The sequence below is a fragment of the Hypanus sabinus genome, chromosome 12 (assembly GCF_030144855.1).
Source record: "Hypanus sabinus isolate sHypSab1 chromosome 12, sHypSab1.hap1, whole genome shotgun sequence".
Taxonomy (NCBI): domain Eukaryota; kingdom Metazoa; phylum Chordata; class Chondrichthyes; order Myliobatiformes; family Dasyatidae; genus Hypanus; species Hypanus sabinus.
Window position 1 is genome coordinate 109,811,616 of NC_082717.1, and position 23,066 is coordinate 109,834,681.

Consider the following 23,066-nt stretch of genomic DNA (forward strand, 5'->3'; position numbering starts at 1 on the left):
CATCTGTAGAAATCTGTAAGAGTCTTTGATATACCAAGTCTTCTCAAACTCATAATGAAATATAGCCACTGTTGTGCCATCTTTGTAACTCTATATAAGTATGTTGAATCTTGGAGATGTTATCACCCAGAAACTTAAAGCTGCTTGCCCTTTCCACTGCTGACCCTTCGATGAGGACCAGAGAGTGTTCCCTCGACTTCTCCTTCCTGAAATCCACAATCAATTCCTTGTTCTTATGTTGTTGTAGAACCACTCAACCAGTTGATCTACCTCACTCCTGTACACTGTGATATTATTCCTTGTTTAATGCACAGGAAGGCTTATTGTATGTATTTGGTTTGCTTATTAATATTTTGAGTTATTTGTGGTAAGTATAAACAGAAAATGAGAGAAAACTCTTTGTTGGAACTCTAACCTGAAACATTAATTCTTTCACTTTCCACTGATGCTGTATTTTCAGGATTGTCCATTTTTAACTCCGATTCCCAGCATCTGCAGTGTTCCCTCTTGCGCGTGGTAAATACTGCTTATTTTTGTTTTGGAATTGCTGCCAATAGGTGAAAGCAGAGGCTTCGTGGGACTCCAATGTCCATGACTGTGCGTCACTGAGCAAAGGAACACCAGCTGATGAGCGTGTTTTCCTCATCGTGAAGGCGGCGGTGAAGCTGAGTCATCCTGCCGACATGCAGCTGGTGCTGCGTAAGCGCATCTGTGTGAACGTCTACAGCCGGCAGGTACAGTCAAGTCAACGGGTCATGATAACATTGTAGCAACACACGCACAGTACTGGAGGAACTCAGCTGGCCAGGGAGTGTCTACAGAAAAGAGTGCACTCAACATTTTCATAAGACACAGGAGCAAATTAGGCCATTCAGTCCATCGAGTCTGGTCCACAGTTCTGTCTTGGCTGATCCCAGATCCCATTCAGCCCCATACATCTGCCTTCTCGCCATGGCCTTTGATACCCTGACTGATCAGGAAGCTATCAACTTCCGCCGTAAATATACCCGCAGACTTGGCCTCCATCGTAGTTTGTGGCAGAACATTTCACAGAATCACTACTTTCTGGCTAAAAAGAATTCCTCCTTACCTCTGTTCTAAAGGGTTGCCCCTCGGTTTTGAGGCTGTGCCCTCTAGTTCTGGATGCCCCACCATAGAAAACATCCTGTCTACATCCACTCTATCTAGTCCTTTCAAGATTCAGTAGGTTACAATGAGATCCCCCAGCATTCTTCTAAATCCCAGTGAGTACAGGCTAAAACTACCAAACCCTCCTTGTATGTTAACCCCTTCATTCCCAGAATCATCCTCATGAACCTCCTCTGGACTCTTTAATGACAACGTATCCTTTCTGAGATATGGGGCTCAAAACTGTTGAACATATTCCAAGTGTGGCCTGACTATGTCTTATAAAGCTTTAGCATTATCTCCTTGCCCTTGAAATAAATGCGGGCTTTGTGTTTGCCTTCTTTACCATAGACACAACTTTCTGGGAGTCTTGCACAAGGACTCCAAAGTTCTTCTGCACCTCTGATGTTTGAACCTTCTCCCCTTTTAAATAATAGTCCACACTTTTGTTCCTTTTCCCAAATGCATGATCATTTCCCAACACTATATTCCGCCTGCTTTTTTTTAACCCATTCTTCAAATTTGTCTAAGTCCTTCTGCAATCACATTGCTTCCTCAGCACTGCCTACCCCTCAATGTATTTTTATATCTTTGGCAAACTTTGCCACAAAGCTGTCAATTCCATTATCTAAATCATTGATGAACAATATGAAATGTAGTGGTCCCAATACCGACCCCCGAGGAACACCACCAGTCACCGACAGCCAAACAGAAAAGGTCCCCTTTATTCCCACTCGCTGCTTCCTGCCTGTCAGCCATTCCTCTGTCCGTGCTGGTATAGTTCCTGTAACGTCATACAATGTTATCTTGTTAAGCAGACTCGTGTGGCATCTTATCAAGTGACTTCTGAAAATCCAAGTAAATGACATCCACTGCCTCTCCTTTGTCCACCCTGCTTGTGACTTCCTCAAAGAACTCTAACAGATTTCTCAGGGAAGATTTTCCTTCACAGAAACCATGCTGATTTTGACTTAACATTATTCTCCAAGTACCCTGAAACCTTAATAATAGACTCCAACATTTTCCCAGCCACTGAGGTTAGGCTAACTGGCCTATAATTTTCTTTCTGTTGCCTTTCTCCCTTCTTAAAGAGAGGAGTGGCATTTGCAATCTTCCAGTCCTCTGGAACTATGCCAGAATCAAGTGATTCTTGAAAGATCATGAAGTCCTGATGAAGAGTCTTGGCCGAAAAGTCGACTGTACTCTTCCATCGATGCTGCCTGGCCTGCTGAGTTCCTCCAGCATTTTGTGGGTGTTGCTTTGATTTCCAGCATCTGCACATTTTCTCTTTCCATGATAAAATTGTACTTCATTTTACTTGGTGAATTCAGTGGTGTGCTGGCTAATTTCCTATTGTGGGAGAGTCTAGGACTGGAGGACATAGCCTCAGAATACAAGGATGTCCTTTTAAACTGGGGGTTACCAACCTGGGATCCATAGATCTCTCAGTTAATGGTAGGGGTCAGTGGCATAAAAAAGATTAGGAACCCGCTTTAGACAGAGGTGAGGATGTTTTTTTTTGTCTGATGTTAGTGAATCAGTGGAATTCTTTGCCACAGATGGCTGTGAAGGCCAAGTTATTTGTTATATTTAAGGCAGAGTTTGTGAAATTCTTGATTGTGGTGTCAAATATTGTGGGGAGAAGACAGAAGAATAGGGTGAGAGGGATAATAAATCGGCCATTATAGAATGGTAGAACAGGCTTAATGGCCTGAGTGCCTTAAATTCAGATCTCATCTCTTAAGGTCGAATTTAAATTTAAAAAAATTAAGACTGATTTCTCTAGTGGCTGTATTTCCTAGTATGAATTACTCTTGGTTAAGGGATTGGAAAAGTCTGCCATAAATTCTCCTGATTGATGGCTAGTGGCCATGTTGGAAAGTCTGCTGGCGGATATTAATTTGAGTATATTGAGGGTTTAATCTGTAACTTTGTTAGCTTTTTTATTTAATTTTTTAAAATTTAATTTTGGATTTAGTTTATTCTTTATAATTATTGAAAGTTGTTGATTTTTGTTGCATGTTGTGCAATGGCCAACGCACCACAGCAAATTCCTAATACACGTAAATAGAGTTGTTAAAATAATACATGGAAAATAAGGTTGATCCTCGATGACCAACACACAGAGGTGCTGGAGTAGCTCAGTGGGTCAGGTAGCACCAAATCAAGGAGATAGACAGTTAATGCTTCAGCTCAAAGCCCTTCATCAGCTCTAGATTAATCAGGTGTCCTGAAGAAGGATCTTGACCTGAAACGTCAGATGTCCACTTCCCTCTATAAAGGTTGTATGATGTGCTGAATTCCTCCAGCTATCTGAATGTTACTCCAGATTTCCAACATCTGCAGTCTCCTGTGTCTGCACTAATTCATGACCTGGTTCTGTTGGTCCTAATGAGAAAAGTATCAGGAAACTTGTTGAAACTTTGTGCTGGGAAGTTGTACGGTTCTGTATGTTTAAGCATTACAGACTCCATCTGAGGACTTTGGATCAATCAAACATTGTAAAATCTGGAGTAGTTTCATACACTCCATAATCAGGCAAATGATAATCCTAGTTCAATAGATTTCATTTGGTGTTTCAGTTATGGTGATGGGTTCTGCTGGAGTGGTACATGGCTAATCCAGAGCACTGGGAGCGTAGCATTGGGGTAATTTGCCCCTTAACCTTGATCTGGTAGGCTGGTGTGCGATGTACTGACATGCCACTTATACCAAGAAATATCATTACAGGGTTTTGCACAAAATTTCCTGAGAAGAATGTCCCACAGAAGTACACTGAATGCATGTGGAGTGACCTTTGAGATTGTCTCCAATATCCCAGAGGTATTTAAACATTGTGTTTCTGATGATATTTCCTGAACTAGTTTTAATGCTCTTTGTATTAATTGACTTTTACTAATTTACTAATATTAATACTGTACTGATTTTCTATCTGGAATGACTTGATAACCTAGCAGCTAGCCCAACACTTTACAGTGTAAGCTGTAAGATCGGGTTTCAGTTTGCCCACTCTCTGCAGGCGTGTGTTGTGTCCTTGTGGGTTTCCTCCAGGTGCTTCAGTTCCCTCCCACATTCCAGAGACGGGTTAGGATTAGGAAGCTGTGGGCAAGCCCATGTTGGCACTGCCCAGCACAATCCTCACTGTACAAAATGAAGCACTTTGCTGTATGTTTGATGTACATGTGACGAAAAAAGCTAATCTTAAAATAAAGTCCATGGTAATCATTGAAAGGGGGTCTTTGGGAAGGCTGATTTAACGCAAGTGAATTTAACCTGTATATTTACTAAGTAAACCGGCGGCTGCCTGTGAGGTATGTGACGATCATTTACTCTGGAAGTCAAGCGGGGAAATTCGAAGCCCATCTTGGCTCCATCTCGAATCTCCATCTTGGCTCTTATCCCTGCAAGTGGAGGAAGAGCCTCACCTCCCTCACCTTCGTTCAGAGCCCTGAACAGTCCTTCCTGGTGAGGCAACACTTCACCTGCAAGTCTGTCACAGTCACCTGCTGCCTCTGGTGCAGCCTCATCTACATCAGTGAGACCCATGTAGATTGGGCATCCGCTCTGTCTGTAACGAGCAGAATTTTTTGGTGACCAACCATTTTAATTCCAATCCCCATTCCCTTCCTATTCTGCCATGTCATTACATGGCATTCTGTGCTGCCACAATGAGGCCACTGGCAGGTTGGAGGAGCAACACCTCATAGTCCGTCCGGCAAGCCTCCAACCTGATTGCATGAACATTGATTTCTCTAACTTCCCCTTTTCCCCCTTCTCTCGTCCATTCCCCACTCTGGCTCTTCTCACATGCCTATCACCTCTCCCTGATGCCGCTCCTCCTTCCCAATTGTTGATGACCCCTCTTATCGAACTACTTTGAACAACTTTCTGTTAGATTTCTTCATTTTTGCGAGTCTATGAAAAATATTTATTCCTTCTGGCCTCTTCAGGAAGTTAAAGTCTGATGTTACTGCTGGTGGTGGTGTCCATCATGTCCAATGATAACTGGAAACCTGTATGGGAGAGTTTTTAAAGTGGAAAAAGCCGGGGTGCTGGGGCAGTTCCTATCCAGTGGTGCAAACAAGTGTGTCATACTGGGGTGTTCTTTGGATGACCATGAGGTCTTCTGTGCCTTGTCAGGCCTTTCTCGCTCTAATGTGCAGGATGTTACATAACCGCCTTCCTGGCCATTGGATCTCACTGTAGTCTCATTCGCCCAGTCTGCTGGAGCTGACTCTCACGCTAGGACAGGTGCACGTCCCTATCTCACCATTGTATGAGGCCATCAGCTACCTTGCATGATTTAGCTCACCTGTCAAAGCGGTGTACCGGGGTGTGGCTACTGTCACATGCTGACAGCTACTTGGAGCCACAGGTGAGAGCTGAGTGTTCAGTGGGGACCAAAGGTGAGTGATCTGCCTCTGAATGGACATAACAAGCCCCTTCATTAGAGGTACTACCCCATCATAGACATACCATACTCCCCCGATGAACCTGGTATCAATTCATTAAATGTCCTCCAAACCTTCGTATCTTCTGACTTCCCCATTGTATTCCAGCTGTGGGAGGACTAGGAAGTATTCTGTAAAGCTTTAGTATACCTCTTAATGCTTTCCAAGATGAACTAATCCTTACTGTTTCAGGATGCTCAGGCATCTGAAGACCGTGAAACCCTGGCACGGATGGCAGCAGAACTGGAAAATGCGGAGTCTGCTGAGAAGGAAGCCTACATTGAGAAATACCTGCGCAGTGTACTGGCGGTAGAGAACATTCTTACACTGGACCGCCTACGCCAGGTGAATGTCAATGATAATGTCTGAAACACTTTAAACTGCTGTTCGTGACTTCTTCTGTTGTTGTTTCTACTTCAGCATTTTCATGATGTGTGCAGGTAAGGAAGGTTAGAATCCAAACCAGATTTAGCATTAAGACAAACAAGGTATTAAATATTTTACTTGCAATTTTGTGTCATTAGAAAGCAGTTCTGTAAAAATAGATGAACTACATTTTCATTAGGTTTAATTGTTTGTTGGTAATTTTTTTAGTATTTATTTTTATCAATATGCATTTCTGCAATCCTGAAATTTAAGGGTGTGCAGCAATAATAATAATTAATATTTTCAAGTTTAACTGGCAGGTAATCACCCATTTCATCAGATTCTGCCTTTGCTAGAGTCTGCAACTCCCAAATCAGCCTCGTCAGCCACCTCAAAAGTCCATGATAGAGCAGAAGCAACAGTTCTTCAATCCTATAGAACTATCTGAGAAAGGAGCACAAAGGTAGTACAGACAACCCTGATGAAGGGTCTCAGCCCAAAATGTCAGCTGTTTATTCCCCTCCATAGATGCTGCCAGATCTATTGAGTTCTTCCAGCATTTTGTCTGTGTGGCTCAAGTTTTCCAGTGTCTCTTGCGTATCTGTGAATCCATCCATTATGGCCTTTTGTGTTACAGAAATTCATCCTTCCAATATTCACAAATCACCTTCAAAAATTTGAGATGTAGAATATGACCTTCTCCCACAAAATTGGTGTGAAAAGGAAATAAATCAACAGGAAATTTGGTAGGTGATGACCTGGCCTGACAGGAAATTGCAACACAGACCAATTTCTAGGAACACAAATACGAGGGACTTCTGTAAGGTTTATGTTTTGGCTCAAAGACCGGTGGAAGGATTTCACTGGAGGTATAAAGAAACTGCTTGATAAGCAGTTAAAAGAATAATTAAAAGTGATGTTTAATGTTAAATCTGTTTCATGAGTTTGAGCTGAGCAGAGATTAAATTAGAAGTGAACCTGATTGCGCATCGGTGCAGTTGTTGATTTAAAAGAAAATATCTGGAGTGTATAAACTTTATTTTCTGCAAATTGTTTTTGTTTATTTTTAAATGCTCTAAACTTTTAGCTTCCACAGCAGAGCACTATTATTTAAAGGGACACAAACCAGACTGAACAGGAAGGCCTATTGTCTCTGCCTACTCCTGCCCCACTGAATTCACATCCTCAAACAGCTATTCCAGTTTTCCTTTTGGTTCTGTCCCATCCCTTCCCTTTCCACCTGCATCAGTAACACTTCTCATGCTCTCAATCTGCTCAGTAACTCGGTCGCCTGATTTTCACCATGGATGCTTAGTCCTTTTGCACCTCTATCCCTCACCAACATCTCCTCCATATCCCAAGCATCCACGGTCACCCCATCTTCCCACCGCCTTTACAGTGATAGAGTTCCTCTTGTCCTTAACTACCACTGCTCGAGCCTCCATGTGCAACACATCCTCCTCCACAACTTCCCCCATCACCAAAGGGATCCTTCTACTAAATGTATCTTTACCTCCAGCTCCACCCCCTCCACTTTCTGCAGGAATTGCTCCCACTGCAATTCACTTGTCCGTTCATTCCTCCCCATTAATCTCCCTGGAAGCAGCCTAAGTGCTACACCTGCCCGTTTGCCTCCATTCAGGGCTCCAAAGAGTCCTTTTAAGTGAGGCAACACGTCACCTGCAAATCTGCTAGGGTCATCCATTGTGTCTGGTACACCTGATGTGGCCTCATTTACTTTGGCGAGATTGGTCATAAATTGGGGGATCGTTTCGTTGCACAGCTCCGCACCATCCGCCAAACTTTCTAATTCTGTTTCCCATTCCCTTTCCGACATGTTGGTCCATGGCCACCTCTTGTGCCAAGATAAGTCACTCTCAGTGTTGAGGAGCAACACCTTTATTCCGCCCGGGGTTGCTTCCAACCTGATAGTATGAATTCAATTTCTCCTTCAGGTGAAAATGTTTTCCCTCCCCCCCCCCCCCCACATCCCTCTTCTTCTATTCCCCACTCTGACCTTTTACCCCTTCTCACCTGCTTATCGCCTTCTTCCGGGTCTTCTCTTCTGTGTTCAAGTGTTCACCAAATGACTTTCATCTCCAATCCCATTAAAGGCACTAACTACACACACAAAATGCTGGTGGAACACAGCACTGTTGACGTTTCGGGCAGAGACCTTGCTTCTCCCTATAGATGCTGCCTGGCCTGCTGTGTTCCACCAGCATTTTTTGTGTGTTGTTTGAATTTCCAGCATCTGCAGATTTCCTGGTGTTTGCTCTTTAAAGGCACTAACTTCTGTTTTTATTGGAGTCATTGTTTGGATTGTCCACCTACTTATTAATTTGTCAGCATTCTACATTTGTACATTAGTTTGTCCTTTTGCAAGTTACTCTTCTGGTAATTTCTTCCATTTCCTATTCTGGCTCCCCTCTTACCCCTTCTCTTCCACTCTCCTGCCCATCACCTTCCCCCCTAGTGCCCCTCCTCCTTCCCTTTCTCCCATGGTCCACTTGCCTCTCCTATCAGATTTCTCCTTCTTCAGCCCTTTAATTATCACCTCCCAGCGTCTTACTTTATCTTCACGCCCCCGCCCACCCTTCTTCCCCAACACTTGACTTCACCAGCTTGTACCCTTCCCCTTCCCCCATCTCTTTTTTCCCTCCTCCTTTCATTCCAGTGCTTACGAACAGTCTCAGCCCAAAACATCAACTGTTTATTCCTCTCTGTAGATGTTGCCTGACTTGCTGAGTTCCTTCAGTATGTTGTATGTGTAAATCTGGATTTCCAACATCTGCAAAACCTCTTAGGTTATTCTTATCCTGATTAAGCTAGAAAAAGGAAAAAGAAGGATCTATTTTTGCAAGGGCATCAAAACTGCCACAATTAAGAGTCATAAAGCACTACAGTACAGAGACAGGCCCTTTGGTCCTTCTAATACGTGCTGAAACATTAATCTGCATAGTCCCATTGACCTCACCCCTCCCATCCATGCATCCAAATTTTTCTTGAATGTTGAAATTGACCCTGCATCTACCACTTCTGCTGGCAGCTTGTTCCACACTCTGAATGAAGAAGCTCCCCCTCAGGTTAAAGGTTTCCTCTTTTGCCATTAACCCATAATCTTAGTGGATAAAGCCTACATTGGTGGATGTTGTGTACTTAGATTTTCAGAAGGTCTTTTTCAAGGTGCCACACATGAAGTTGCTTAATAAGCTAAGAGCTTACAGGAAAGATTCTATCATGGATAAAGCATTGGCTGATTGTCAGGAGGCAAAGAGCGGGAATAAGGGGGGCCTTTTCTGGTTGGCTGCTGGTGACTAGGGCAAATGAAATGGCAGATGGAATACAGTGCAGGGAAGTGTATGACTGTGCACTTTGGTAGAAGAAATGACAATGTTTACAATTTTCTAAATGGAGAGAAAATGCAAAAATATGAGGTGCAAAGGTACTTGGGCGTCCTTGTGCAGGATTCCCTAAAGGTTAATTTGCAGGTTGACTCGGTGGTGAGGAAGGCAAATGCAATGTTAGCATTCATTTCAAGAGGACGAGAATATAAAAGCAAGGCTATAATGCTGAGGATTTATGAAGCACTGTTGAGGCATCAGTTGGAATGTTATGTGCAGTTTTGGGCCCCCTTGCTTAGAAAGGATGGGCTGACATTGGAGAGGATTCAAAGGAGATTCATGAAAATTATTCCAGGATTGAATGGCTTGTTATATGAAGACCGTTTGATCGCTCTGGGCTTATATTCACTGGAATTCATAAGAATGACAGTTGACCTCATTGAAACTTATCGAATGTTGAAAGACCTTGATAGAGTCGATGTGGAGAGGATGTTTCTTATGATGGGGGAGTCGTAAGACCCGAGGACACAGCCTCAGAATAGATAAGGAATTTCTTATATCTTATGGTCTTACATCCCTCATAATTTTGTATACCTCTATCAAATCTCCTCAATTTTCTACATTCTATGGAAAGAAGTTCTAATTTATTCAGCCTTTTCCTGTAACTCAGGACCTTAAATCCCAGTGACATCCTTGTAAATTTTCTCTATACTCTTTCAAATCATATTTACATCTTTCCTCTAGGTGACCAAAACTGGACTCAGAACTTCAAATTAGGCCTCACCAATGTCTTATACAATGTCAACATAACATCCCATCTCCTGAAGTCAGTGCTTTGACTTATGAAGCTTTCTTAACTATCCTGTCCACCTGTGACACCACTTGCAAGGAACAATGAATCTAAACATTGGATTGTTGAGAGACTAGAATGCATTGTTTTGGGTAACAGTGGATGCAGATTCTGTTCTGATACTCAGGGTATGTTCTTAAAATTAAAGAGTTTGCAAAGTTTTGTGGAAAATGTGTTCCTTTAAAGAGCTAGTATGGATTTAATATGCTGAATGACGGTCAGGCTTTATAATCAAGGCGATAGAAGTAATGAGACGAGCTGAGGGTGAAGCTATTGGTAGAGAATATCCTGGAGTTTTGGGAAAATATATCTTTTTTTTCTGTCTAGCTGAAAAGCCAGTGCTTGCTTACGTGCTGAAGTGTTAATTTTGCATTGTGGAACTGCAGATTTCTCTGTGCTGTCCAGTCCTGTCTTGTCCTGATCGTGTGTTGTGTTGTTTTTCTGCTGTGCTTCATGAACAGGAGGTTGCAGTAAAAGAACAATTGAATGCAAAGCGTAAATTGACCAGAAGATGCAACAGTTCTCCAAACGTCAACCGGGTATGAGCTCAAGTTAATTTTTCCTGTTGTGGCCACGTGAAGCTGCTTTTCACTGTATTGCTGAGCCCATTCTTCAGTGTGTGAGTTCAGATTGCAGGATTAATAACTTTAGTGTACTAAACAAAATTCTTTCTGAAGGATATTTATCCTCATGGGGGAGGGAGTGGCGGTAGCACGATAGCGTAGTTATTAGTGTAATACTATCACAGTGCCAACAGCCTGGGTTCAATTCCCACTTCTGTCTGTAAGGGGTTTGAATGTTCTCCCTGCGAGCGCATGGGTTTCTTCCAAATGCTCCGGTTTCTTCCCCCCGTTCCGAGGAAATACGGGTTAGAGGGTTAATTGGGCAGCACGAGCTCATTGAGCCAGAATGGCCTGTTGCCGTGCTGTATCTCTAAATGAAATAAAATTAAAAAAATAAAATTTCACAAGACTTAGTTTTAGGAGCGCATCTGTGGATTTGGGCATAAAGAAGGTAAAGAAGAGTTTTATCTGGCTTTATAAAGTGATTGATTAATATAAATGTAAACTTTTGTTGTTGATGAGAATGACTTCATTTTCTGTTCAGTTTGTTGGCAACTAAAGAACACTTATTACCAAGAGATGAGACACTAGAGGTGGTTTATTTACTGTGTATATGATCAGAAACAGTGCTGGTGAAAGAATAATGCTCCTCCAAATGTAAGGAACTGGTGGGGATTTTTCTCCTTGCATGTGGTGTTAGGAAGTATGTAGTAGCCTTCGTAGGAATAGTGAAAGAGGCAGAATTCCTCATTGTTCCTAAAAGGTAAGTAGATGAACGTTTTGCCATTAACTTTTATCAAAAAGTAGAAAATTGAGAAGACATGAATTGAGTAGATAGCCCCTTCTGTGCTTGGTATGGGACTCCTTCATTGCCATGTGCCCCTGTGAGTGAAGCATCCTTCTTGGTACTCACACGTAACCATGTACTCCAGTGGCAGTAAAGCATCTCGCCACAGTATTGGCAAGCTAGGCATGGATTGTGACTGCACATCGATGAACTGGCAGAGTTTCAAGTTCGGTCTTAAAGTACAGTGGTGTCACAATTTCTTATTAGTACTGAACTTACCACTGATTTATGATATTAAGAGAGTTGTATCATTTGTGTAATGTAGTTCATACAATCAACAGAGCATGGCTGTCAACTGATTCCAGTTCTGAAGCATAATTAATGTGGAAGCAAATCACATTAATTAAGTTAATTAATAAAATTTATTCCTTAATTTTGGTCATCCACTGAGAGCCCGTACCGTACTCTCACCACCCTCTGAATGAAGACATTTCCCTTCGTGTTCTCCTCAAATAGTTCACCTTTTATCCTTAACCTCATATGACCTCCTAGTCGTAGACCCACCCAACCTCAATGGAAAAAGCCTGCCTGCATTATCCTATCTATACCCTTATAATTTTGTATACCTCTAACAAATCTCCCCTCATTCTAGTATGGTCTATGGAGTAAAGTCTTAACCTATTCAGTCTTTCCCTATAACTCAGGTCCTTAAGTCCCTTGTAAATTTCCTCTATACTCTTTCAGTTTTAGTGTTAATCGTTCCTGTAGTTAGGTGACCAGAGCTGTACACAATACTCCAAATTAGGCATCGCTGATATTGAACTAAATTTAAAAAATCTAATTTATTGGTATTTTATGATTTAACAATATAATTAGAATTGCAAATTAATTTCCATTAATTCTTCAGCAGTTCTGCCACAGACATAAATTCCTGTGTAAGGAAAGGCAATGAGGGCTAATGCTCTAATAATGCATCGTGTACAAGGTGCGCTGTTCAAATCTGCAGAAGATTTTTTTGATGAGTATATCCTTCCCATAACTTCTACTAGCTTAAGTAGGGGCAAGACACTGATTGTTCCCCTCTGTTGTAAAACATGATGTTAGCAATTCTGACAGCTCAGTGCGTGATTGACTGTGGAGGTACAGTCCCTTCACTGTATGGATGAATTGGTTCAAGAAGGCTACCTCTGGGACTGCTGAGTGTAGGAAAAAATGTTGGCCTTGCCAGCGATGTCCATATCCAGCTGACTGAATTGAGGGGAAAAAATACTCATCTTGTTCGCTTTTGAAGTCACAACTTGTGTAACGTGTTCTGTTTACATTAGATGAGGAAGCATTTTGTAAAGCATCACTAACTGCTCCGCTGTAGTACCACCCTGCTAAATAGGTTGGTACTGTTTTACATTTCTCTGGAGTGAAGAAGGCTGAGGGGGTGACCTTGTATGGATATACAAATTCATGAGAGGCTTAGAGATGGGGTAAATCATTTTCTAACTGTCCTATGATTACAGTCAGTGCCTGCTAGTGTAACAGTTAAATAGATATTTAAAACGGATGTAAAACACAATTTCAAACTTATTTTCACTGTCACCATTCAAATTAAGATACTTAGAATTGTACAGTATGGAAGCAGATCCTTGTTCATACTGATCAACATGCTTCACTAATCTAGTTTGTTTACATTGGCCTATAATCCTCTAAAGTCCCCCTTCTTTCCAGTAAACTATTCAAAATGCCTTTTAATCTTGTAGTTGTACCTGCCTCTACTACTTCCTCTATCAGCGTTCCATATATCCACCACCTTATGGAAAAATTAGCCTCTTGGTTCCCCTTTTACCTGAAAACTATACCCTCCCTCTGGTTTTAGACTCCTTTTCACTGTAATGAAGACTATGCCCATTTACCCAATCTATGCCCCTTGTGATTTTGTATACCCATTTAGGTTACCCCTCGGCCTCCTTTTCTCCAGGGAGACCAGTGCCAGCCTGAGGTATTGCAGTTAGCATAACACTTTACAGCACCGGCGATCCATCCCTGCTACTGTCTGTTAGGAGTTTGCACGTTCTCCACAGGGGTGTCACTCCATACTCCAGAGATGTACTAGTTAGGGTTAGTGAGTTGTGGCACGCTATGTTGGTGCCAGGCATGGTGACACTTATGGGCTGCCCCTAGCACGATCCTCAGACTGTATTGGCCATTAATGCAAACAACTCATTCCACTGTGTGTTTTGATGGGCATGTGACAAATAAAGCTGATTTTTAAAAGATGTAGAATCATCTTCTCTCGTTTAAACATTTAGACGTACTATATTGCCCGAATAATATCAGAATCAGGTTTATTATCACCAGCATGTGTCAGATATAAAATAGATTAAAAATAGTGCAAAAGCAGAAATAATGTACATTTTTTTAAAAAGTGAGTTAGTGTCCATTTGGAATCGCCTGGCAGAAGTGTAGAAGCTGTTCCTGAATCATTTTAAATTCCTGTAACATGCGTCTTTCTTGATCTTTTTTCTTTAAAGTTATCTGGGAGCCGTCATGACCTCAACACAAGATCGAGCCTTGAACGTAACAAGGTAACCACATTTTAACTCGAGTATAACACAGAATATTTGTTAATTTGCTCCAATCAATAATTCCCTTCATGAACAAAATCAAATTTTGATTATTACAGTCCTGATTAACTGAATTCAGAGTAAGATTATAAAAAGTAAGAACAGCACCAGGCCATTCGGCTCATTAAGCCATCTTCATCTTTCAGCAAGATGTGACAAATCTAACTTGGACCTTTTTTTTTGTCCCATCCCATAATCCTCAATTCCCTTGTTGTCTCAACATCTATCCACCTCAGTTTCAAGAATTCAGCATTCCCAGGTCTAGGATAAGGAATTCTAAACACTCGCAGCCCTTTGATAGAAGAAATTCTTCCTCATCTTGGTCTTAAGTGAGATTTGCCTCTTCACACTATGCCTTCTGGTCTGTGAAAAGAAATGTGCTCCCTTCATCTGCCCAGTCTCTGAAGAAAATTATTTCTGCATTAGCATCTCAAATAGTTCTGTTCAACTTTCAAGAGATGCAGATGCTGTCGACTTATACATTTTGCAAACTGATGAGATTAAGCTAGTGGTCACCAACCTTTAAGCCCAAGATCCCCTACCTCAGCCTTAGTTCAAGGCAAGATCGACCCCACATCAATTAGTTACACGCGTGCACACCAGGGCAGAAAAGACCAGAATTAAAACCCCGCGACCCGGAAGTAGAAACAATATATAAACACCGGGGATGCCCGCCCTTTTTTTTTTGCACCGCGGACCAGTTTAATATTGATAATATTCTTGTGGACTGGCCCACGGGGGGGGAGGGGGGGGCGGGGCTGTTAAACACAACCGGAATACAGCGATACTCTAAGCAGGTTCCTTATGTCCAGTCTCTTCTAGTTTTCGCAGCTCTCGGCTTCCACCCCACTTGCTCATGTTTTTTCCGCTGAGAAAACTCAGCGGCTTCATCTTTAAGTGCTGTGTGCTTGGACTCAGGGTACTGAAGCAGTTTTGAGACATTGCGGAACTCAGCCTCCCACCCGCCCGCCGCCAGACGCCTTGGCCAGGTGCCTTGGCCAGGTGCGGCTGCTCGTAGGTGGGGTGAGAGGACAAGGTCAGGGCCAGAGGTCCTCGAACTGGGGCAGCAGCGGTCACAGCCCGGAGTGCGCGGCCGACCGAGTGGGGAGTGGGACAGAGCGCCCGCCCGCCCCCCTTGTTGGATCTATCGGCCAGCAAATATTTGTCTCAGTAGATCGCAGCGTGGTAGCTGCTCTGATACTTACGAAACGCTGAGCCCGAATTAGGTCATCTGCGAATACTTTAGCACCGGGTTCCCCACAAACATTTGGTGTGCTAAACAGGTTCAGAGTCAGCGCTCCAGGCCAGTAGCAACGGCACTTCCCGCCAGCTGCCCGAGGCCAACTGGTGATCCCTGGCATGAGGGTATCGCTGCGTTTAGTCGCCTGATGACTTTGCGTGGGTTCAGTTTCAACAGTGGGCTGACAGGGAATGAGGAAAAGTGCAGCTGACTCATATCGTTTCCCCGCGACCCGGTGGTTGGGGACCAGTGAATTACACTGTGTAGTGTGGGAGAGCTATACGCACGCGCACTGGACAGAAAGAACAGAACTAAAACCCCGCAACCCGGAAACAATTTCTCAACAGTATTTGTCTATTTATTTTTCATTGTTTTTCGGAATCAACTGGGAAAGTCTCAAAGATGGACTAGTCGATCGTGATCGACAGGTTGGCGACCACTAGATTAAACTCATCATAGTGGCTAGTGCAGTGGTTTACAGAGCCAGAGCTGGTGGTTCAGTTCCTGCCACTGTCTACCTAGTCTGTGTATTCTTCCCACGCGGGTTTCCTCCTGCATTCCGAAGGGTTATGCTTAGTGAACTGTGGGCTTGCTGTGTTGGTGCCACTTGCAGGCTGCCCTCCACCTCCAACACATACTTGAACTCTGTTAGTCATTGATGCATATGACACATTTCACTGTATGTTTTGATGTTTAGAAGTACATGTGACAAATAAAGCCGATCTTTAATCTGTCAATTTCTCCTTTTCCCGTTGTCAAACCTTTCATCCATTTGTGTGCATTGTTATTACAGTGTCAGGTTCCATACCAACTACCTTTCATTACTTGGCAAGCAATCAGTAAATATTGAAAAGTGATTGCCTATCGAATTTTATTCTGTGTCAATTACAATATATTAATCAAAACCACTGCAATATCTTGAGTGTCAGTTAGTGTTTTCTCCAGATTTCATTGTTTCAGAACATAGAATACTACAGCACAGTCCAGGCCCTTCAGCCCACAGTGTGACAACCTTTCAACCTAACCCTTCCCTTCCACATAGCCCTCCATTTTTCTGTCATCCATGTACCAACCTAAGAGTCTCTAAATACCCCTAATATATCTGGCTCTACCACCACCCCTGGCAGCATCTTGCATGCATCTATCACTCTGTGTAGTTAAAAAAATAAGTTACCAATGACATCCCCTTCCCCCCCCCCCCATACTTTCCTCCAGTCACCTTAAAATTATCCCCCCCCCCCCAACCCCGGTTATAGCCATTGCCACCACGAGCACAAGTCTCTGGCTATCCGCTTTATTTATGTCTCTTATCATTTTTTACACTTCAATGAAGTTGCCACTTCATTGAATTGGGTGGGGTGGGGGGGCATTTATTTTACAACTTAGTTTATCATCTTCCTTATTTTGTCCCTTAAAGCAGGGAGCCAAAAGATCAAGGTAAAATGGTAAATGAATCCTGTGTTTTTCCTGGGCAGAGCCGATGGGAGAGTCACCAGGACATATCCATGGCTGCGCTGCAGACAAACAAGAGGACGCCTCCACATCGCTCCCCAGTGTCCCGCTATTCGTTGCCACCCCAGTCACAAGATGCAGGTGAGAACTAGGCAGAGAGGATACCGAGCAAATTTAGGGTTATTTCAAGGGATTTCAGGCAAGCTGAAACATCTGAGTCATAAAGTTTTGAAGCAAGTGGAACTTCAGCTCTGTGAAGAGGAATGAGCAGTCAATGTTTCGGGTCAAGTCATTTCATCTGTCCTGATAAGGGTCTCAGCATGAAACATTGACTGTTTATTCTCCCTCCATAGATGCTGCCTGACCTGCTGAGTCTCTCCAGAACATTGTGTGTTGCTCAAGATTTCCAGCATTTGCAGAATCTGCTACCTTTATGAATCATAGCTCTGTTTCATAGAACAGCACAGTACAGGAACAGTCCCTTCAGCCCATGTTGTCTGTGCAGAACAGGATGCTAATTCAAGTGACCAATTCATCTTCCTGCACCCCAATTTTCCCTGCTTGTTCATAGTTGTAGAGTACTACAGCAAGAGACAGACCTTTTGGCCCATCTTGTCCATGCCGGTCTTGCTCTGCTTAGTTCCATCAGCCTGTCTAAATGCCTTCAGCATGGCTGCTGGATCTGCTTCCCTGGCAATGTGTTTCAGGTACTCACTGCTCTGAGTCAAAACAAAACCCGTCTCAAGAATCTCCTCTAAATCTGTGGAATTCTTTGCCTGGTTACATCAGATACTGCATGAAGACTTGTTTGCTGTAGTGCTCTAGACATTCATGATATGGTCAGATTCTTCAAAAGGTTCGAGACAGCCATTTGAACCAGAGCTTTTGTACATTCAAAGGAGATCTTAGATCTGATGGTTGAAAGATAGAGTGTAGCACAAGCACATTTCCTACATCCATATGCCAAGAGATGTAGACAAGTTGAATACAAAAATCCTACATTACTTATTGGTAGGAAGAGTAGGAGAACCATTTTTAAATGGTGAGAATCTAATAATTAGCAAATAGAAAAAGTTTGGTGTGTTAGCTCATGAAATACAAGCAGGCTTTTTCCACTGAAGTTGGGTGGGATGACAGCCAGGGGTCATGGGTTACAGGTGAAAAGTTTAAAGGGAACGTAAAGGGAAACTTCTTCGCTCTGAAGGTTGTGAGAATGTGGAATGAGCTGCCATCACAAGTAGTGATGCAAGGGCCGATGTGAGTAGGCAGTTTAAATGGTTTGGCATGGAATAGATGGGCCAAAGGGCCTGCTTGTGCTGTACTTTTCTATGACTCTATGATTCTATGAGTCAAACAGCCAAGTCATTAGATACATTTAAAGCAGAGGTTTTATAGGTTCCTGATTAATGAGAATGTAAAGGTTACAGGGGGCAGGAGAATGGGGTTGAGAGGGATGATAGAGTGGTAGAGTAGACTCCATGTGCCAAATGGCCAAATTCTGCTCCTGTGTGTTGTGCTGTAAACTTCCCCCTCATCTTATCCCCACAATATGTCCTCTAGCGTTTGACTTTCCCACCCTGGGAAGAAGGCTCTATCTCTGCTCCTCATAATTTTATGTTTTTGTCAGGTTGCCCCTCAGTTTTTGGTGCTCCAGAGAAAATTACATAAGTTTGTTCAACTTCTCCTTATAGTTAGTAACCTTAATTTACTATTCTAATTGTTTCATATGGTACATTACCCTTTTTCAAAAAAATAAAACTTGCACCCCTAAAGAAAAGAACAGTGCAGATGCATTGTACTTTGCAGACCTCTACTTGAGCTGAGGAACATGCACACAGTGGTAACTTTATTAGGTACAGGTGGGGAACCTAGTTTGTATGCATAAACAAAGACTGATAAACACTGAAAATAAGTCTTTAGTGCAGAAGAATATCCTTATAATCCACAAAACTACCAACCTAGTGAGTATATTCACATGGTAAATGTCACCCAATTTCAGAATCAGGTTTAACATCCCTGTTATATGTCATGAAATATGTTGTTCTGCAGCAGCAGTACATAATAAAAAGGTGTAAATTACAATAAATTAAATGAGTCAAGCAAAAAAAACAACATAAAATAGCAAGGAAGTCTACATGGATTGATTGTCCATTCAGAATCTGATGGCAGGGGGGAAGAAGCTGTTCCAGTTGCCTAACTTTGATTTGTCGGCTAGAAGGCATCCATTTGTTAGAGGTTTGGATGCCAGTGACACGCTACCAGGGACGTGGTGGAAGCAGATACAACAACATTTAAAAGGCATTTAGGCAGGCACATTGACAGTCAAAGAATTTGAGGGATATAGTCCACGTGCAGACAGATGGGATCATTAGCATCGTATTCAGACATCATAGTTCTACATACAACAGTACAGCGCAGCACAGGCCCTTTTACCTTGCTCCAAGATCAATCTAACCTTTCCCTCCAACACAGCCCTCCATTTTTTTTATCATCTACCATCACCCCCAGTAGCCTGCTCGGGCACCCACCAGTCTTTGTTTATATATTAACAAAAAATACCTACCTCTAACATCTCCCTCAAACTTGCCTTCGCTTGTCTTACTCGGGTGTCCTGATTCTTCTAGTCCTTCTGATGGTGGTTCTGTGCTAGTTTATTGATCTGGAGTTCAGTCTAGATGTAGAACATTACAGGTCTTTCTGCCCACAATGTTGACCTTTTAACCTACTCTAAGATCAGCCGAACCCTTTTCTCCTACGTTGTCCTCCATTTTTTTGTCCCTGTGCCTATCTGAGAATTTCTTAAATGCCCTAATGTATCTGCCTCTACCATCACCCCTACCGGTGTTTCTCAAGCACTTCTCAACTCTGTGTTAAGAATGTGCCTCTAATACCCCGCTCACCCCGTAATTTCATCAAGTCACCTTAAAATCATGTCCCTTATTATTAGCCATTTTCATCCTGGGGCAAGTCCTAGGCTGTCCTCTTAATTTATGCCTCATATCATCCTGTACATCTCTATCAAGTCACCCCTCATTCTCCTCCGCTCCAAAGAGAAAAGCCCTAGCTTGCTCAACCTGTCTTCATAAGACATGTTCTCTAATCCAGTCAGCATCCAGCTCTCTAATGCTTCCACAGTTTTCCTGACCAGGACTGAATACAGTACTCCAAGTGTGGTCTAACCAGGGTTTTATGGAGCTGCAATATAGCCTTGTAGCTCTTGAATTCTCTTTAAGCATTATAATTTTCTTTAGAGATTTAAAAACCAGTATTAGTGCTTCTATGTGTCCTGAGAACAGAGGTTTGGGGCTTCAAGAATAGCCTTAGCGAGTAATTGCAGTGCATTCTGTGAAGGCTATCAGCTTGGAGCTCTACAGTTAAAATGGTGGGTGGATTGCTTCATTGTGAACATGTATGGAGCAACATTCATCTAGGCAGGTGGAGAGTATTTCATCAGAACCCTGGCTTGTGTCTTGTATATGTGAGAAGGTTTTAGGAACCCAGTTACTTGCTGCAGACAACCAGCCTGTTTATGAATCACAGCAGTTAACTCCCTTGCTGGATCCAGTAGAATGATGTAAATGTGACAATATTTCATCAATAATATTGAACTTGGCCTGTCTGAAAAACATTGCTGTGCTGGAACTAACAGTTTTATATTTCCCCCATGCCACTGTGCTGGAACAATGGAATCTGTGTTATGGTAAGGAATTTCAATCATACGTCAACGTCGATCCAGATTTACACCCAGTACAGGTTGGTTGCTTCACATTGGCTGCTCATCCCTCTTCCTATGTGTCTTTTTGTTTTGTTCACAACTTTTTAATCAAAAGAGATCATAATTCTGCAGTCAGTTTTTAAATGAACTGACCACACTCGCTGAAGGAATTGGCTGGCTGAATGTCTCAGTGTCTCAGGTTTTAGTGTGAGAATGCCAATCAAAGAATTAGAGTATCTGCTCATCACCAAAATGAATCTTCTGTAGTCTGTAGAACACAGTACAGGCCCTTTGGTCCATGATGTTCTGTTGAACCTCTGACTGACTACAAAATCAACCTAACCCTTCCCTCCCATGTGGCCCTCCATCAATTTTCCAGGAAATCTGAGTCTCTCTGGTGCTGTTGTGCTTTACTGCCATTGGAAAAAGATAAGCAAACACTTAATTCAAATAAAATGACAATCTTACTGCAATTTCAAAAAGGATCTTGGAAAATAACTTTTTACATTGGCATCACTGCATTGATCTCTCATACCAAAAAGGTGAACTCTTGATTTCTCAGCCTCCCTTGCTGTGGCCCTTGCACTTTTTTTGTCTGCCTGCACTGTGCTTTTTCTGTAACTTTATTCTGCTTTCCTGTTTATTTCTTTTGATGTGTGCATGGAATGATCTGACTGGATTGCTTGCAAGTAAAAGCTGTCCACTGTATGTCAGTGCATGTGGTAATAAACCAGTCTCGCCAACATCTCTTTAACGTAGCTTCATCTTCAAATGTCTTTCTGCCGAGAAGTCTGTACCTCGGGTCAGTACCCAAGTCTTTCACTTTGTTCTGCTGTCATGGGGTGCTTCTGAAGGTACTACAGTACAAATGTGTTTTTTTTAAAGATAGACCTGAGTTATAGTGAAAGGTTGAATAGTTTAGGACTTTATTCCTTGGAATGTAGAAGATTGAGGGTAGATTTGACAAGGTAAACAAAATTATGAGGGTATAGATAAGATAAATGCAAGCAGGCTTTTTCCACTGAGATTGGGTGAGACTGGAACTGGAGGTCATGGGTTAAGAGTGCAAGGTAAAATGTCTAAGGGGAACATGAGGTGGAACTTTTTTACTCGGAGGGTGATGTGCGTGTAGAACAAGCTCAAGGCTTGATTTTAACATTTCAGAGAAGTTTGGCTGAGTACGTGGATGGGAGGGGTAAGGAGGGTGGTGGTTGATGGGATGAGGCAGAATGACAGTTAGGCATGCACGAATGAGACAAAGAGCCTGCTTTCTATGTTGTCGTCCTCTCACTATATTTCTTTTGTATTTGAGAATGATTCTTTAAGAGTGCTGCATCTTCATTGAGATGAGGGCCATATTTGATATTGACGTATTGCTCATAGCATGATAGGACACCTTAGGAATGAGTTGGTGAGAAAGTGATTGTATTCAGGATGGATCCCCTTTTGATGAATGTGATGCAATGCTGGTTAAAGAGAAAACTTCCTTGTGTCCATCCTCACCATCTTGCTTATAGGGACATTTATGAAATAATGTCGGTGTTCTCATCTTTTCTCAGACTCGTTGTCAGTGCTGGCAGCCTCGTACTTGAATCCAGTGAAGGCCTTTGTACCTCAGATGCCCAAACTTCTCAAATCACTTTTCCCTGTACGGGATGAGGAGAAGAGAAGGTCTGCTTCTCTGCCAAGTCAGGTGAGGAATTGTAACTGCATGCATGCTGAAATATTCTTTATATGTAGAATTAGTTCATTTTCTTTTCATGGTTGGTGTAGTAAGGACTCAAGTGACTCTGCTGTCTGTGAAGGGAGCTAATTGAAATCAGAGGTGCAAGTCTGGCAGCTACCGTGGAAAGAGAAATAGAGGTAATGTTTCAATGGACAGCATGGTAGCGTAGCAGCTAATGTAATAGTTTACGGTGCCAGCAAATCATTGAGGAATTTGTACATTCTCCCCATGACCATGTGTACTCCCTCTGGGTGCTCCACTTTCCTCGCACAATCCAAAAAGATGTACTGGTTAGGGTTAGTATGTAGTGGGCATGCTATGTTGGCTGTGGAAGCATGGCGGCACTTGCACAATCCTGAGACTGTGTTGGCCATTCATGCATTTCACTGTACGTTTTGATGTACATGCGACAGATTAAGTTAATCCTTACAGTGAGAAACTGTCTAATTTTAAATTGCAGAGAAGGTGAAATTAGGGCAGTTAACTGTGGTCAGAAATCCAGATGTCTTTTTGTTGTGAATTAAAAGGACTATTTATACTTCTTGCAACTGTTTTGGAAGAGATTATGCAGTTGTCTATCCCAGTCTCTGGTTTCCATGTCAGTGATCTAGAACCACAGTGTTTCCAAGTGACCAGTCTATTTAAAAACAAATAGCTTGCTGGAATGACACCCATCCGTCAACTTAAATATATACACCTGGCTGTCAATGTACACCATTTCCAGCACGATGCTCATTCTGAAGGACAGGTACAGAAGGCAGATCCACCCTGCACATTATCCTTTCCTGGAGCTGTGTTTAACCTCTACACTGTTGGATCAGAATCCTCC

The 23,066-nt window shown here is 42.5% G+C and overlaps 1 protein-coding gene across 2 annotated transcripts in view; it reads left to right on the forward strand.

Moving 5' to 3' along the window:
* LOC132403284 (kinesin-like protein KIF13B) overlaps window positions 1-23,066 on the forward strand; it is a 249,855-nt gene that overhangs the window by 211,166 nt on the left and 15,623 nt on the right. For both annotated transcript variants that reach the window (XM_059986723.1, XM_059986722.1), the window contains exons 31-37: window positions 558-734; window positions 3,859-3,951; window positions 5,772-5,924; window positions 10,601-10,678; window positions 14,012-14,065; window positions 16,820-16,937; window positions 22,071-22,204. In XM_059986723.1, the coding sequence (XP_059842706.1) occupies window positions 558-734; window positions 3,859-3,951; window positions 5,772-5,924; window positions 10,601-10,678; window positions 14,012-14,065; window positions 16,820-16,937; window positions 22,071-22,204 (807 nt within the window). The remainder of the gene's footprint in view (window positions 1-557; window positions 735-3,858; window positions 3,952-5,771; window positions 5,925-10,600; window positions 10,679-14,011; window positions 14,066-16,819; window positions 16,938-22,070; window positions 22,205-23,066) is intronic.